This window comes from Mustela putorius, unplaced genomic scaffold, assembly GCF_011764305.1.
Source record: "Mustela putorius furo isolate JIRA1106 unplaced genomic scaffold, ASM1176430v1.1 tig00003850_pilon_pilon_pilon, whole genome shotgun sequence".
NCBI lineage: Eukaryota > Metazoa > Chordata > Mammalia > Carnivora > Mustelidae > Mustela > Mustela putorius.
In genome coordinates, this window is record NW_025422002.1 from 3,594,512 (window position 1) to 3,613,120 (window position 18,609).

Below are 18,609 nucleotides of genomic sequence, written 5' to 3' on the forward strand. Positions count from 1 at the left end.
GTTGTGACTAGAAACTTGGAGAAACCAGCTATGTATTTCCCCATAAGAACAATGGTTTGGTATTTGCTAATTCAGTGTTTGTAACAACTCTATAGAACATAACTACAGCATATAACATAACTACCATCAATGATGAGAATTGATTATAGATACCCAATGGTATGGTGCTGTGGCCGGGGCAAGACCTAGACCTAAATGAGAATACAAGAACTTTAATAATTTAGTAACTAAAAAATACGTTAATACTTTAAGAAAAAATATACTTTTATGGCTTTGTGATAAGGAAGAGTCTTTTAAATAAGAAACTAAGAATATTAGCCATAAAGAAAAATGAATATATACACAGGACTTCCATTCATCAAAAAATATCAGGAAGAGAATGGGGGGGAAGTTATATATGCAGAAAAGATATTTGTAAAAACATAACTGACCAAAAAGTGTCCCAAAGAAATCCATTGAGTCAGTAAGAAAGAGACAAAAATCTAGTAGATGACCAGGTAAATTACATGAACTAGTATTTTAAGAATAAGGAAATGCAAGTGGTTCATAAACATATTAAAAAAAAACACCAGTTTTATTAGTAACCAAGGAAACGCAAGTTAGAAGTAATAAATTACCATTTCATGCACCATATTTGCAAAAATTAAAATACTAAGTGTTGGTGAGGAACAGCAGGAATTCTCATTTAGGCTGACAGGATTGAAAATTGTCCCAGGCACTTTGGAAAATAGATTGTGTACCTCTCTTTTGAACTAGTAAATCTGAACTTTTTAAAATACTCTTAGCTATATATATATATTGAAGTCCAGAGAAACTTTTGAAAATGTGACCAGAAAACTTGCTTTCATAGCAGGTTAGTTTGTAATGGCAAATGAGTAAGAAAAAACAACTGTGTGTGGACAGTGGAAAGGATATGCAAACAGTAAATTCCTACAAAATATTAAACTATAATGAAAATAAATGAACCAGGGCCAAACTCATCAAAGTTGACTCTCAAAGAAATAATGTTAATCAAAAATAGCAAGTCTCAGAGGAATACATACTATGATTCCATTTTCATAAAGTACACATTACTTTCAAGACTAAATATATTATGTAGGAATACACATATATCTGATAAAACCATAAGAAAGGACACAGAATGATAAGCAAACTAATTAGTGTAGAGAGCGTTATCCTGGAGGAATTACTGGTGGTGCTCCATCTGTAAATCTGGCTGTTGGGTTCACAGACATGCACGGTATTGTTCTGCAGACTCCACAAAATCATTATATGTTTACCTTTATGTGCTTAACATGTCACACAATAACAACTATAAAATAAGGAAAAACATCAAGTTATCTGAACTAGACAGCCTAAGTTAAAATTAAGACATTATTTACTACCAATATGAAATTAAGCATATTGTTTCTAGGTCTTGGTTTCCTCATATATAAAAAGACTATTTGATACCCACCTCATGATATTATTAAGAGGATAATAATATTCTCTATAGTTAGATTAAATTAGAATACATATATATAATATATATATTATATAATATATATTATATATTATTATTATAACTATATAGATTATATAGTTAGATTAGTGCCTGGCACATAGTAAGCACTGAATAAATCTTAGCTCTATGTGCTCTTGTTACTACTGCATCCCAGAGCCACTTCTGAATTAGTACCAAAATTCCAAGTTAGCAAGAAGGATGAGAGCACTGCTCTCATCACTTGGGTTCCAGGATGCCCCAGCAAAGGTCCAAAATACCTTCATTAACTTACCCAACTACACACACATATCAGAGACATTTAAAAATATGTCTATCCTTTGCCCTGTTCTGTAGCATCCTGATAATGCTGGCTTCCTCTACAGTGTTTAAAGAAGTCTGTAGAAATCTGTGTGCCACAGTGAGGTTTCTTGCTTCAGAAGAGGAACAGGGGTCACGTTGGATTCTTCTGGAAACTCCAGCAGATAAGTTATGAGGCAAAGACATACCCAAAGATATTGGAATAGAAAGTGACCTTAGGATTTGAACACTGCAGAGACGGAAAGAAGACCGGCCAGTGCTGATGTGCAAGATGAGGCTGTAGCTGGAGATGAGCATCTCTCATGTTTTCCGGAAAATAAGAGTACCAGGAATCTCAGAGGTTAACACAGTCTGGGTTTGAGTAACTGAACATGCCTGAAGCTAACGTTCGTATAAGAACCCAGTGTCACCTTGCCACAGAATGAGGCAGTGCCTTGCACTGCCTGTGTGCAGTGACCTGTGTTAAAGAAAGTAGGGAGAATGAACAGGCCTGCAATGGGGAAGGAGAGGAGCCAAATCATGGATGCAGACTTAAATTAAACCCAAGATCCAAGTCTCTTGGTTCCCATACACTTTGATTCATCACCTGTGCAGAATGAGTGTTGACTGGATGATTTACCCCAATAAAAAGTACTTCCTTACGTCTCCCATAGCGCTTTCTCCCTACCTCTCTGCTGCATTGATTGCCAGCTTGCAATGGAGTTATTCACGTGCCTATCTTATGTAGATTATAAACTTCTTGAGGTCAGGCACGATGTTTGATTTGCCTTCGTATTCTCCACATCATCTACCACATATGGCACCATAAATAATATTTAAGGGGAGAAGTTAAGGATGAGGGCAGGAGCTCACACTGAAGAAAGGATGGTATTAAGGATTAAATGTTTGCATCTCTCCAAAATTCATTTGTTAAAATCCTAACCCCCAGAGAGCATTCAGAGGTGAAGCCTTTGGGAGGTGTTTAGGTCATGAAGGTCAAGCCGCCATGAATGAGATTAGTACCCTTGTAGGAAGAGACCATGGGAGGATACAGTGAAGGGATGGCTATTTACAAATCAGCAAGCAGACCTTCAGCAGACACCAGCTCTGCCAGCACCTTAATCTTGGACTTCTCGGTCTCCAGAACTGTGAGAAATCAAAGTTTCTTGTTTAAACCACTCAGTCTGTGTGTATTTGTTATAGCAGCCCAAACACACTGAGGCATTAAGATCTTCCCAGCTCTGAAATTTTCTGGTTCTGTAGGATTTCTGAGACAGAAAACAATAACATTGTCTTAAAGCAGCACATAAATTATCATAGTACTGGTTTGGCGATTGTCTTCCTTTAGGTAATCAGGATGTGTTTAGTATGCCTGCTTATTTGTTTCTGCCATTTCTTCAGTTATTTAGAGTTATTTGAAGTTTTATACTTGTTTTTTTTTTCTGGGGAACTGCATTAAACTTTTAGACACAGAATAAAAATATTTATTAGGCCTCTCAGATGTTACCTGAATTAAGGTGACTTCAACTTCAGTTATAAATAAGAAAGTACAAAACTAAATCATGACTGCTGTGCCACTTGGCACTACTTTACACCCTTCTTGGCATTCTCTGTGGGGGCCAAGAGCTGAGTTGGCAGAAGGAGAGTGATTTATTCCTCCACATTTGGAAGGAGGAAGGGAAGTTATAAGATTCTACTTTTACATGATCTTCCTTTTTTAAAAGTTCATACCAGCATTCCTTATCCTAATTTTTCCCTATGTTTTCCTAACTTATGTTCCTATAGCCCCTATTATCAGTGTGATTTATTTATTTTGCTTATGGTCATTTTGTCCACTTTAGACTCTTTGAGAAGAGGATTTGTTGTTGTTGTTTTTTGTTTTTTATCGTTCAGTAATACGTCCCCTGTGCCTATAATAGTAGCTGACATATAATAAGTGCTCATCATAAACATATTATAGATATTGATTGAATCTGTATTAGTTTTCATCTTCCTTAACAGTGCATTTAAAACAAGAGACTTTAGTGATGGCATTTCCAAAACTGGGCAGGTTTACCACGCTGCAGACTTATCTCTGATTTTTCTCTGTGAAAATAAGAACAGTGAAACAGCATCCATAGCAAAGTCTAAATAGATGATGAATAAACACATAGCTTACATGTATATTTGATGATGGCTTTATTTTCAAAACTGTAATGAGATAAAAATATATGGTTGAAGTTGCCAAAGCAACTCAAATTCAACATAAATAACAGCTGCTCTTCATCTGAGGATTTCATTTATATACAGAACTTTTTTTTTTTATGCCCTTAACTTTTTTTAAAGAAGTATACTAAATACAGCTAATTCAGCATCCAGTATCCCAAGATATGTTTTATACTCAAAGAAGAGATAGGAAAAAGGCAGAGAAGTATACTCTTTGAGCCAGTGATTAAACAAACGTTATTACTTCCAATAGCTCTGATTTCCCTCAAAGTAACTATATGGCAAAGCATGTCCAATTTCTTTGGAGCCCTCCATATATAAATACTGGCATTTTTCTGTATGAGTCACCATTCCCTGTTTTATTGTGTCAAAAATCCTAAACTAAGTATGTAGTGAGGACTCTTCATTTGCTTTTTAAAGCAAAACTTCACTGCAGAGCATAAAGTGTCAGGAAAAACTGATCAAGTATGCCTTTTACTTTAAAATTAACAATCAGTGTAACTTCTTCCCAATATCCTTGGGAAATATGTCTACTTTTTTGGATAGAAATAAGAGAACATTTGGGGCACTTTGGTGGCTCAGTGGGTTAAGCCTCTGCCTTCAGCTCAGGTCATGATCTCAGGGTCCTGGGATTGAGCCCCACGTGGGACTCTGCTCAACAGAGAGCCTGCTTCTCCATCTCCCTGCCCCCCTCTCTGCCTACTTGTGATCTCTGTCTGTCAAATTAAAAAAAAAAATTCAAGTTATAGAAATAAGAGAACATTTAAATATATAAGCACCTACCTAGTTTCATTTATGAGCAGGATGTGAGAAATTGCCCCTCTTCCTTAGAGACTGTACCCATTGCCACTCAGCGCTAGGCAAACTTGAAAGTAAATTAATTGCTCAGGCTTGTATCTCTAAAACGTTAACAAAACAAAAGAAATGGAATGAAAAAGTTTCGGATGAAAAGATTTCTTTCTCTTTAAAGCACAGTGTTTCATCACCAATTGTATGGCAGGTAAATATATGGTCTCCAGGCTTTGATCATGATCTGTGGCCCATATGTCTCCATTTAGTAATATCTTCCCAAGGTTTTTCCTATAGATTACTGACTTTACAATGGCCTCCTGATACATGCCTTTTCAGCATTTCTTCAGAGGATATTTATTCTAGTGTTACTTGAATATATTTGATTTGCCCTCTAGGGTTGCCTGTTTATTAAGAAGACTGGTACAATGAATTACAACTTGCTAATTTTAATTTTCAGAGGGGAGAAGAAAAGGCACAAAGAAAAGTACAAAATGAAGAATCATGTTTCTTTCTGTCAAAACTGTAATGATCATAAGTCTATCAAATTACAGAATTCTCACACTAGATGAAAAACAGATAATTGTATGATATATCACTGACTAGCTGAGAGCCCTGATCACAAATAACAGACCCATGCAATTTGCATGCTGTTGTTTCATATTTTCATCATCTTGGGCATTTCCTGAGCCTCAGGGGTCAGCGGGTGGGAGGGTATTTCTTGTATCAAGCAGCAAATTTTTTTCATACCCTGCTTCTATTTCAGTCTTGGTGAGTGTATCTCTAAGCTTTCATACATGGGTGGCTTAACTCCTTTGATTAGAGACCTTTTCTTGTAGTTACTTTCCAGAGCATGCCTGGCAAGATCCAGCATCCAAAGGTCTTTTGTAGCCAAGATGTTGGGAAATGGTTTTTCATGTGGACAAATACAAGAAAATTCATGCTCGACCAACAAGTCTTACTGAGTGTGTGAAACAGGAGGGAGCTGTGCTGAACAAATAGTCATTTAGTACCTATATGTATCAGACACTGCTTGGGGCCCCATGCTACAGATTGGTAAAGACTGAAAAGATTCCTGTGCCAGTGAGCTTTTCTTTTGGGTAGAAGAATGGATGTAGGGGAGACGATAAATCAAATGGCATATAAGAAAACATAAGGCAAAAAGAGGTGGTGTGATGGAAAGTGACTGGCGTCAGGGGTGGTCTACTTAAGATAAACCCTCAGAAAAGGCTTGTCTGAGGAGGTGACTTTGGAACTGAGTCCTGAGGGATGGGAATGATGAGCCAAAAGATGAGTCAAATGTGTTCTAAATAAAGGGAACAGCGAGTTCAAAGGCCTTAAAAAAGGATTAGCCTTAAAGTACTTGAAGAACAAAACAAAACCTATTTATTGTGGTTTAAATAAGGAAGGTGGAAATTAACAGGAAATGGGACTGGGTACATAGGCAGGGACCAGATATCAAAGGGCCTTTATAGAAAACAGTGAATATTTCATGATTTATTCTAAAATTTAGTAGGCTAAATGCTTTTCTGAAATCCTTGTTTCTGTTGTTGTTTTGTAAACATGAAACCAAAGATACAGAATGCAGCTGCCTAACCATTAACACTTCTGAGTCAGGATGATATGCGAAAAGAGATGAGCTCCTGTAGAGAAAAATGCTGGTAATAATGGCTTGTATTTTAGAGCACCTGTCTCCAAAGTAGAACAACATTATTTATGTTGCCATATCACACTAATTCTTGTAACCTTATGAGTTAGATAGGTTCGGGTTTTTATGGAACACATGGAGAAACTCAAACATTTTAAATTGAGTTGTTCTTTAATTTATTAAGTAACACAAGGGTCTAGATAAAATAGAATATGCTCAAAAAGAAGAATAAAAAGAAAGAAACCAATATGGGGAATAAAAAGAGCTACAGGAGAGTCATACACTTACAGAGCAAAGGGCAACAAAGCACCTTTTATTTTCTTGAAAAGTCAAGGAAATAATAGTAGAGAGGTTAAAAAGTGAAAGTCTCAACTAGTCAACCAATCAGCAAATTTTTAAAATTTTCATTTTTAAAAGTAATTAAAATTTTTCATTTTTCATTTTTTAAAATTTAATTCTATGTAGAATGAGGCTATACTTCTGGATTAGGTTAACCTTGGTTATAATTCATTCTCTTCCTTATATTGTATCTTTGATCTTGGGTGTTAATTTTTCTTTATATAAAATGGGATTAGTAATGATACATTATAGAGTCATTTCAAGGATTAAATAAATGAACACGTGGAAAATGAAAAATTAGTTCTTTATGGAAGCTAGTTAAAACTGGCATTCTATTGTGTTGTTGTTGTAGTTGTTTGCTAATGAGTTAGAGTTTACAAAAGTAATTAATTTCCCAAGGAGTCCTCAGAAGCCTCCTTAACACATATACCATTTTAAGTTCTTGCCTAGGTTTTGTTGCTAGAAAAGAAAAATGTTATAGTAATGTGGTGGAGGAGAATGAGGAGCATAACTTCCTCTTTTGCAAAATGCAAGATTGCTGACTCCAGGCAACTTTGTCTTTGACAGTCTCTACACACCTTTTCTCATATTTTTTTAGGTCATTAATTTTTTCTTGAGTTTTCTCAGCCCTATTTTACCCTCCCCGTTATTTCATAGATAACATTTTATTTTCTTTCTTTTTTGGTTAAAACTCCCAAAGAATCCCTACTGATCTTATTTACTTATTAAGAGATGGAAATCTGATTGGATTAATTCCTCTTCACTGTAAATGACTACTCTCAAGGTAATGTATTTACAGCCATTTATGGTTTTAAAATATAATTTCTGTAATTCCAAAGTAATCCCTAAATTACAGTTTCTATCTGGCATAACTGAAGAGGGTGAGAAAAACTTCAGACATTTAGTGGGAGATATTGTGTGCTCTTGTTCAGCACCTGGGAGAGCTCCCACGGGCTCTTCTTTGTACTTGGAAATAGGTGCTTGAGAATTTTCATAGGATGTCCATAGTAGCAGCATTAGGACTGTGAAAGAACAAGGTCGTAAGCCAGTTCTATGAATAAGTCATTTGTAAATTGACTTCACATTAACTTAGAAATATTAATAAAACTCTTTTTTACCTACACAAAGATCTCCAGGAAAGAGATTTATTTTACTTTTCAATGTCAGACCACCACCTAGAATCAGATTTTGATCTCTTACTTTCGAGAGTAAGAGACTGCCAACAAATTGGGATATTTAATTTCAGATGTTTAGCATAGACATATGTTTTCCTTTGTTTTGTTTTATTTAGTTGTTAGAGAAATAAGATATCTGACATCAATACTTGGAATAAAAGAGGAATTCAAAAAATATTTGTTGAAGACTGGATAAACAAATGGGAAAGTTAGCAACATAAGGAAAAGCAAGATTCTGATAAACATATCTATCAATATTTTACAATAATATATACATATATTTTGATTTCCATTTATATCCATTCTATTTCCATCTGGTCTATAGTGTGAACTTCCAACACTTTAAGTTCAGTAAGTAAATTTATATAATCAGTAAATAATATAATGTTTCATAATTTATTTCTGTTTCAGAAATCATATGTTTTCATCTGTTGTAGAAGATAAACAAATATGTTTTTACTATTTTATGAAAATATTTTCCACTTTTTCACTAAAAAGTAACAGACTTTCTCAGACCATATCATCGTAAGAAAAGTTCTTAAGAAAAATTTTCTGAGTCCATTATATGTGAGTATATCTTAATTGTAATTCATATAAAAAATATAGTCCATGCAGTAGACAGGATAAGGTAGCCTGCTTACTTCAGCTTCTGTCTAGACTTAAAAACACAATTAAGATTAGCAAAAGAAGATCTGTTTTAAGCCCTGTTAGCATTTTTTTGCCATGGTACAATAGACTTGACCACTCTAGTGTTACCTTATCTGGTGGAAGTTTGGACTCACAGGCTTTCCCCCAATAAGTCACTTTCTTTACAGTTTCATTTTGATGGCAATGAACAATAATGATAATGCTAAAATTTATAGCCTACCGACTTTGGATCAGATAGTATGTAAATTCTTCATATGCATGATCTTCTTTAAAGAGCTCTATGAGATAGGGGTTATTATCCTAATATTAGAGATAAAGAAACTGAAGTTCTGGGAGATTAAATAACTCACCCCTCACCATCATACAGCTAGAAAGTAAGAGTACCACATTTGTCCTCAGGTCCTTCTGACTACAAAGCCAGTATGTTAAACCATTATGCAATTTTTCCTCTTGCTGTATATTCTCACTGGGAAACCCAGTCAACCATGCCCGTTTCATTAATGATTTCTTCTTTATTCCTGAGTAGAAAGAATGTAAAAGATGTGGCTTTGCAATTCCTAAGGTTTTATAAGTTTAGACTTGTTTTCAGTACGAATTCTAGAATTCAAGAAACCATGCAAATGTGCATCCACAAATGCATACATTCAGGGAACAAATGGTAGAGAGTCAAGACATAATTTTACATATGCTGCATGATAATCAGTTTTTAAAGTTATGTTCTAAAAATACCTCTTTAAAAAAATAAATGGTGCAATCATCATTATGGAAATTGTATCCATAACAAATGTATTGGTTGACCATTTTTCCAAGTTGATATTGATTTCCTTATTGATTGCTACTTTCAAAATTGGAGGAAGCTTTACCAAAGGAAACTGATGATGGAAATTTCTTGTTCTAAGGCTACTCTATAAGAATTAATAGGATCCATGCCTACCGAAACCAGGAAAAAGTGAATTATTTTTAACTTGTAGTAAATAATACATGTATTAGAAATACATGCATTAGTTGCATAGTTTACTGTTTGATTATTTGTCTTTCCTTTCCTACTGCCTCTTTGTAGATTCTTAACAAACAATGATCTATGTTATGATCTCATTAACATTTTCTGGCCATTTTAAAACTAAAGGTCTTATACCCTGGCTAGTCCCACCCTATGAATGTCTTCAGCTCTTCCCTGTTCAATGGGTAGTTCCTTAATGATGGCCTAAATAAGTTACTCTTTACTATTTACTGTTACTTCTCAAAACATATCTTAGGCCCTCTTGATTTTTGTTTTCTCTAGAATACATCCAGGTATTTGTTGTAAAGTATCTCTTCCTTTCCTCTAAACATTTAATAACTTTACAGACAGGAAATATGTGGAGATTTTTCCCTCTCACTCTCTGATTTACTCTGCAGCCTGAATTCTAAGTATTCTCATATATTAAGGCTTTTTATTATTTATCACATATTACAGCTTTAAGACCTTTGTATACTTTTACTCCCCCAGGAATTTAACTGCTAAATCATTTCCTCCATGCACTCAATACACATTCCAAGTACTATAGCATATTTTCTAATCTCATTTAAAAATGAAATGCTGATATTACATTCCACAGCAGAAAAAAGGACAATTGTTTCCACAGAAAAATATGATATGAAAACACATCTGCCACAAAATTGTGCGTCCCTTAGCATATGATTTCTGGAAAAATTTATGTAAAATGCTGATGAATGAAATCAACACCAAAAAGTATAGCCATTTATTTTTTAAAAGTCTATGAATCATGTGTCAGTGAACCATATATAGAGCTGAAAAAACAAGTTGTTTTGAAAAGCCACAATACATGGATATTAATTCCTTGTCATACATATACATCATTTATTCAGCCGTATCTTTAGTGCCTGACTGCATTGTTCAGCTACCTTACTGACAATGCAACAATCATGCTTCTTAATAGAGTTGTTTCTGATTGTTTTCTCCTTGTTCGATTTCATCCTTTTCACCTAATGTTTAAAATCCTTACACAACCACAAGGAAAAGCAAAGGAATAGAAGATTTGGAATCAAATGCACCTACTCATTGCTTTGTGCATTGAAATGTGGATTTTCTTGAACATTTACTGAAAAACTTAATATTCATTCAAACTTTTTTTCTCTAAAATTTTGAATAACTAGTTTGAATGCTATTTTTCACTGGCTTCACTAAATCAGTGCAGAAGACAATCAGTGCAGAAACCTTATATTCTGGTGTTTGAGAGCAGTGGCTTTGGAGGGAGACAGATATGAATTTGTATTTTTCTGACCACTTTGTATGTGGGTAAAGAAACATCTCTGAGCTTCACTTCTATCACCTTTGAATTGAGAATTTAAATTATGATGGAATTAAATGAGATCTATATGATAAGTGCTTGGCACATGGTATGACCTTAATGCATTTTGCAGGTGGATGCTATTGTTGCTGTTAGAGCAATGGTCGAGGTAATAGAGCATTATCCAAAACATACTCTAACTATCTTGTAATGTCTGTTGTTAGCCCTCATTACCTAGTACCAAGGCTTTAGAAATAAAATGACTCTTAGAAAATAATATATGTGGGAATTTGCTGAGAAAGGCCTGAGCCATGAGTATACAAGCTTCAGATATACCATTCACATACATAGTTCTTTGATTTCTATAGTTATCATGCTGCTAGTAATTGTGATCTGGATGGATAGTTATATCTAAAAAGGCCAGTTTTGAACATGAAATTTTTCCTTAAACATGTGCATAAATATAGTGTCTTTTGTTTAGCATCTGTAGCTCTCTAGAATTCTCTCTAGAATTCATTTACTATTTGGGACACTCTCATAAATAAAATGATTGGGTTATGATTTGCCACTGTATTACAGCATTTTTCAGTGGACAGAACAAACATATAATGAATGCAAAACTTGTAGCATGACAGGCTTTGTGTATGGCCTTGTGTTTTTCAAGTATTATCTTACTTAATTATTGACCATGACTCTTACTTGAAAACAAAACACACTTATTCACATTTATTTATGAGAAAATGAAGACTTGCCCAAGGTTAGCAACATGGCTAATATATGACAGAATTGATTTCAAAGTCAAATCTGTCTAAACGTAGTCTTTTCATTCACTATGTAAGTAGGGTTTGCCATGTGGAATTTATTTCAACTAACTACTAAGAAATATGTCTAAATATTTTATCAAATATCAGATTACTATGATTTATTCTGACTGCCCAATACTTGTAGAACTGCATGAATTCATAAGCCAAAAAGGAAGAAACAGAAATCTAGTTTTTTAAACTGAGAAAGGACGGTTAAAAATCAGAGCATGTGTTTCTCATTTTTTCTCTTTCTTAATGCCCTTTCTCTAGTCATAACAGTGGTGCATTTTGCCTACATAAGACTTGATCTCTTTTATCTATTAGCCCTTAATTTTTCATGCAACTCTGAAGATTGGATGGGATGTTTGTGCAAAAGCTTAGATGACATATTATAAGAACCTATATGCAGAAGTGACAATTCAGAGTGATTCACTGTGACTTTTAAGCACAATGGTTTACCATATTAAACCGTTTTCCATAATAAAGTTTTTTTTTAAATCTCTCCCTTAATCTCTTCTGAAGAGCCATTTCCTTGAAAGAAAAATATCATATCTGTCTCATCTGGTACTCCTTGGATTAAAAGAATTGTATTATAGCAGCAATGTAATTCAAGCTATAGTACTTTTTTGTATTGTGCTGAATACATACATGTCCTCTAAGTGCCCTCTTTCACATCTTAACTCTGATATAGTTTGGCTTCCTGTGATTAGGTGTTACTTATCAGTCATGCCCACTACACTCTTGGGTCCCTACAGGGCAGAAGCTATAGAGCATATAATGTTTGTATCCTGAACTGACAACCAAATGATGTTTAGTGAAATTTTTATAAGTACTTAATTGATGAAAATAATAATGTATGATCTTGAAATTTACATAATTCTAGAAGTTGGTAATGAAGATATGTGTGTGTCTGAATTTTTTAATATCCTGACCTCTCCTTAAAGTCAAGCCTGACTGTAGAAACATCCCATTTTGCAGGAAGGTTGTCAGCTTTCTCCTCCTAGCTTCATCGCTCATTAATGTAGCCTTTAACAAACCTCATGGTACCTCTCCTTTCTAGCCTATAAAATGAAGACATTAATGGAAATTAGCTTATATAGTTATTATTAGGATCACTTAAGATAATCATCAAGAAATACTTATCAAGGGATGCCTGGGTGGCTCAGTTGGTTAAGTATCTTCCTTCAGCTCAGGTCATGACCCCAGGTTCCTGGGATGGAGCCCCCCATCAGCCTCCCTGCTCAGCGGGGAGCCTGCTTCTCCCTCTGCCTCTGCCACTCCCCCTGGTTGTACTTACTCTCACTCTCTCTCTCTCTCTGTCAAATGAATAAAAAAATTCTTTAAAAGAAGTTCTAAAAAATATAAAATAAAATAATTATAAAATAAGATAAAATACTTAGCAAAATGGCCACCATGAAGGAAATAGTCAATAAATGTCCATGTTCTCTAGTGTGCACATTGAGATGGCCTTGCAACCCTGCAGAGTATACTTGGCTTGGAATAATCCTCAAATCTGATAAGAGGTTATTGAATCAAATGTTTTAGACAACAAAAACAAAATGGCACTTAAAATACTTCTTGTTGAGAAGATTTACATTTGGGAGGATGGAAGAAAAAACAATTTTTTTCAACAGTAATATGTCTGTCACTTTATTAGCCATATTTTTTTTTTTACATGAACTCACTTTTATTGGCAACTGCTTATTCACGGGCTCAAACTGCAATCTTTGGATTTGTAATGTCTTATCTTTCTAACCAGACTTAACCTCCTTGACAGAGGGGAACTTTTGTTTTTCCCCCCCAAACAGAACCTTGGATGGTACCTTATAAATTTTTGAAAATATACAAGAGCTTTGAAACAATTATGTGTATGTGCATATGTATGTTTATACATTGTATATAATGTGTGTGTGTGCATATACAGAGTCATATTCTAGGTACTTATAGAGTGATACATATAATTGCATATAATAAACGGTTCGTGAAGTGAACAGAATTGAGCATCAGATTACATGAATTTACATCCTGATAATGATATTTAATTACAAAAAAGATGTTGGTGAAGTCACTTAACATCATTAAATCTTGGTTCCTTCACTGTCCAATAGAACTTTCTTCAGTGATATGAATATTCTATTTCCAACATAGGAACCGCTAGCTACATGTGGCTGTTGAACATAAAATGTAGCTAGTATGGCTGAGGAACTGAAGTGTACATTTTATTTAATTTTATATGTTTTAAATCTAACTAGTCACATGTGACAAGTAGCTCCATTACAGTATAGATACAGAATCAAGGAAGACAGGACAATATCATGTGGAAAGAGCCTATTCTATATTTCCTTGGGACGAGTGACACAAAGGCTATTTTTCAGCAAAAGACCATCCTCTTTGAAACACTATACTCTCCCACAGTATCTCAGGCCTTTTTAATTTAAACCCTTATTCTTTTATTTCCCCTAACAGATCTTGAAAACTTTAAAACAAGAACAAGAAGCACTGTGTCTGTCCGTCAAGGTCAGGGGATGGTACTACTGTGTGGCCCACCAGCTCATTCAGGAGGTAAACTATAAATTCACTGAAATGTCTACACTTCACTCACTGCTATCTTTCCTGCTGGGTTTCTGCCTCCCTTGGCACTGGCTAAGGAAAAAGTGTCATTTGCGGAGATTCCCAAAGTCCCTCTGTGTCAAGGAAGAATCAATGCCTCCCATAATTAGGATAGGGAAATGTCAGATTCTGCAAATGTTCTATCCAACTGCTATCTACCCGGCACAAGGGGAAAGACACTTGAGTCCAATGAGATCAGAATCCTGTTTCTTGGTAAGGCAATGTAGGTAAAACTATCAGTACTTTCTCCAACTTTATTGGTTTCAAAGCTGACGTTGCTTGGTTTCATCTTGTGTTTGGCCTGGGAAAGGATCAGATCCAATCCAGGATCACTTTGTAAAGAATCATAATTACTGGATCAGTTCAGAATCCATTTGAATTATTTTTATTTTTCCAAGTTTTTATTTAAATTCTGGTTTATTAACATACAGTATAACATAAGTTCAAGGTGTAAAATTTAGTGATTCATCACTTACATCAACACCCAGTATTCATTACAAGTGCCCTCTTTAATACGCAATACATAAATAAATAAGGAATTCATTTGACTGCAAATAACTGAAAACCCAGCTAACACAGGCTTCAGCAGACTGGATTTTGTGTTATTTTCACTCACATTTCCAGAGGTATGAAATTTAAAGCTGATACCACTTCTTGAAATGTCTTCCAGGATACGAGCCATTTCTTGCATCCTTTTCTGAAGTCCTCAACATGTGGTATGGCTGGGGTACCAAGGTGCAGTTCAGATAGGAAGAAATAGGAAGAGTCAAGGACAAAAGTCAAAAGTCTCTGTCTCATTTTGCCTTTGTATTATGAAAGGTTTGCTCTGCCCAAGGACTTTTACCTACATGTCAGTTATCACCCCTAGTGGCAAAAGAGACTGAGAAATCAAGTATTTTACACAGATCAGTTTGATAGCCCTGAAAAAAAAAATCATATTTTGTAATAAGGGAGACTATAGAGACGTGCTGTATAGGCAACTTGCAGTCTCTGCTAAAAAGACTAACAATGACTGGAAGACAAATCTGACTCCCCATAAAGGGTTCAGTAGTGTGGAGGTTTAATAGATAATGATATTTATTGGGATTCCTCTAAAACTTGAGGTAACAAGATTGATAAACTCTATTCTTGGAATTCTGGCTAAAGTTGAATTTGCTATCGCTATCGTCTGTCCTTGCTATTTTAATTTTCTGTTTGGCCTAACACATGATGAAAAGAAAAAAATATATATATATCTTAAACTGAGAATGTGAAAACACCCTTTTATTTTTGTCCTGTATTCTGAAGTTGTAGCTTTTCCTCTGATCTAATGCCTCAGCTAACCTTTACAGCAGGAAATAACAATTAGCAAATAGCTAAAAGACTTGCACTTCTGACACAACAAGTATAAAAACAGATGGAAGAGGCAGGTGCCCTTCTGAGTCTAGACTGAAGACATGGAATTATTCAAGGTTCTGACTTTTGAAGATAGGCAGAGAATCCAGATTAGATTTTGGTAGTTTGTGTTCTGAGAGATGTTTACTCCTTAGGGCTCCCATTTCCCCTTCAAGTTAGTATCAGAAGCATTACATTTGGAGTCCAGGACATGAGTTCCGGTCCTGACTCTATTTCAAATCATTCTTTGATACTGAGCAAATATTTTCACTCGTCTTATCTATAAAATGAGGAGATGAAAGGAAAGCTCTCAGATCCCTTTTAGTTGTATCATTACATGGTGCTAACTCAGTAAAGACTAAACATATTTATCCAGTAGGTTTGCATTATTGAAGTTCTGTCATTTATATGAAGAAAGCAATTAACTGGACACATTTCAGTTAAAGTGAAGCTCACTCAGACTAACTTTTTTCTTCCTATTGTGAAATTGAATCAAAATAAGAATTGAAGGTTTTGCGAATTTTTTCTACAGTCTGCCTCACAGCATTAAACCTACATAACATGGCAGCAACTCTAAAAATTAATCTTGTAGGCATATTAAGAAACAAAGTACCCCACTACTCCCTGGTATAATGGTATCTTTGGGAAAGGCAAAGCACCTGGAGTGTTGCTGTGCTGCTACACAGTGAGACACCTGAAGACTTTCCCCTTCCCACAGAGAAATATATTAAACATTTTCATAGACATCCCCTGAAATGTGCTTGTCTCTGTTGGCAGCAGTCAGCAGCTCTGAAATCCAGTTTCTTGAGCTGTGCTGACATTCCTGACAGCCCTGATGGTGAAAGACAAGGAAATAAATATTCTCATTATGGGCTTTATTAGAAATTGCGTGCCCAGGAACACTGTGGGCAAGGCAGGCAAGGCAAAGAAATGTGCAAGAAAACAGGATTTTGAAGGGTATAAGAGAGCATCTCAGACAGCCATCAGTTTTGGGCAGCAGAGTCAATGATTATGTGATGAAATCCCCCCGATTACTCAGAACCTTTCGGTACAAACTGTGCCGCAGTGATTCTCTCATCGTTTCTCCGGGCTTGTGTCACCTGAAAGCCGGCAGAATCACCAGGAGCCACTGGACATACTGAGCATTTTAGACCCAGCATATGGTATCCCAGTTTCAATTGTAACAGATCATGCCGAGGGAAGGAAATGAGTCAGCCTTTTATTGTATCAGTGGGATACTGAGTAATGGTGTGAAGTCATTGTAAAGAATGCTGCATGTCCTCTTTCATAAGCTGTGCAGTGTCAGACCTTCTTGGGGTAACAGAGAAATGAGCAACAATTAATATATCTTGAAAAGCATTTCAGTCAGCAGGTATACCCAGTACCTTCTTACCAATCACCACATGTAGTATCTTTGTCATCTTTTGGTTAATAGATACGAATTCAATTATGATGTCACTGCATAGATTTTACTATTAAATCTTAACACAATCACCAAATAATAGAAATCACTGTGATGGGCTCTGGTTGTCCATGGTGTTCCATCTTATTAGAAATAGAGTTTAGTGAGATCCAGAACTTTCTCCTTTCCATCAACTCCAAGGTCATTTGGCACTGGGAATTTGTGACACTTAACCAAGCTCTCATTAAATAGCAATAGAACCAAGGTACTTTGAGATTCTTCCTACCACTGTACTGAAATTGGATTACTCACCGGTGAATTCCTCATGAATTCTTCAGGGAGTGTTTTGGTTGTTTTTTTTTTTTTTTTAAGATTTTATTTATTTATTTGACAGACAGAGATCACAAGTAGGCAGAGAGGCAGGCAGAGAGAGAGAGGAAAGGAAGCAGGCTCCCTGCTGGGCAGAAAGCCCGATGCGGGGCTCCATCCCAGGACCCTAGGATCATGACCTAGGATCATGACCTCTGAGCTGAAGGCAGAGACTTAACCCAATGAGGCACCCAGGCGCCCCTCAAGGAGGGTTTTTGTTCTCATCTTCCTTTGGTATGTCACCTGGATCCTTGCTACTCAAAGTGTGGTCCATGGACCAGCAGCATCTGTCCCACCTGGCAGCTTGTTTAAAAGACAGTTTCAGGCTCCACTCAGAGCCTACTGAATAAGAACTAACATTTTAATAAGATCTCCAAGTGATTCATATGCACATTACAGTTTGAGAAGCCCCGAACTACATCTGTGATTCTCACACACACCTCACTTCTGGCCAGTGATGGACAGGAAGCTGAGGCACAACCAGGGCAACATGTTAAAACCATAGGTATCCAGCCACTTCCCAAGGATATTCTAATGCCACAGATCTATTGTTTTAGAGACTCTAAGGCAGCTCCAGATTTAAGATCCACCCACTTTGATCACCTTCTGCAAACGCAACCTAGATTCACACTGCTCAGATAGAAGTCTTTGATTTCCACATCACCCAAGCAGAAAGGTTGAGCACTTTTGTGTCAAATTCATATTGAAAAGAATTTAAAATAAAATATAGTCACCTCAGGCTTTACCTTTACTTCATGTATTTTTGTGGTTGTTGATAAAGGAGATGAACAGCCAAGAAAAGACTGGCTTTTTCTCAACTATTTATCTTTAAAAGTAGCATTTTATATCTGGCCAGCTTTTACTACAGTATTATTAGTAGAAATATGGTTTCCTAGAGTATTAAAAAGAAACTACATGATTCTGATTCTAAGATGATCTTCATTGTTACTGGTTTTATAGAAACCAGCTATAATTGTCATCATTAGATGCTTTTACACAGAACACATTCCCATTAAAGTTGGATTCTGTTCACATGGCATTGAGATGCAGGGACCTTATAACAGAGCATCTGTAGAGTTCTTTATGGTGTTTATAATGTCTTACTTTCCATTATATTATCTCCGATTCTCACAATAATCCTATAAGAAGGAAGGACATGTATTTCACAGATAAGGA

At 35.6% G+C, this 18,609-nt stretch overlaps 1 protein-coding gene across 5 annotated transcripts in view; it reads left to right on the plus strand.

The window, feature by feature from the left end:
• The window catches only part of CNTN4 (contactin 4), a 936,335-nt gene that overhangs the window by 677,807 nt on the left and 239,919 nt on the right, over positions 1 to 18,609 (plus strand). For all 5 annotated transcript variants that reach the window (XM_004738394.3, XM_013053943.2, XM_004738395.3 and 2 more), the window contains one exon: positions 14,145 to 14,240. In XM_004738394.3, the coding sequence (XP_004738451.1) occupies positions 14,145 to 14,240 (96 nt within the window). The remainder of the gene's footprint in view (positions 1 to 14,144; positions 14,241 to 18,609) is intronic.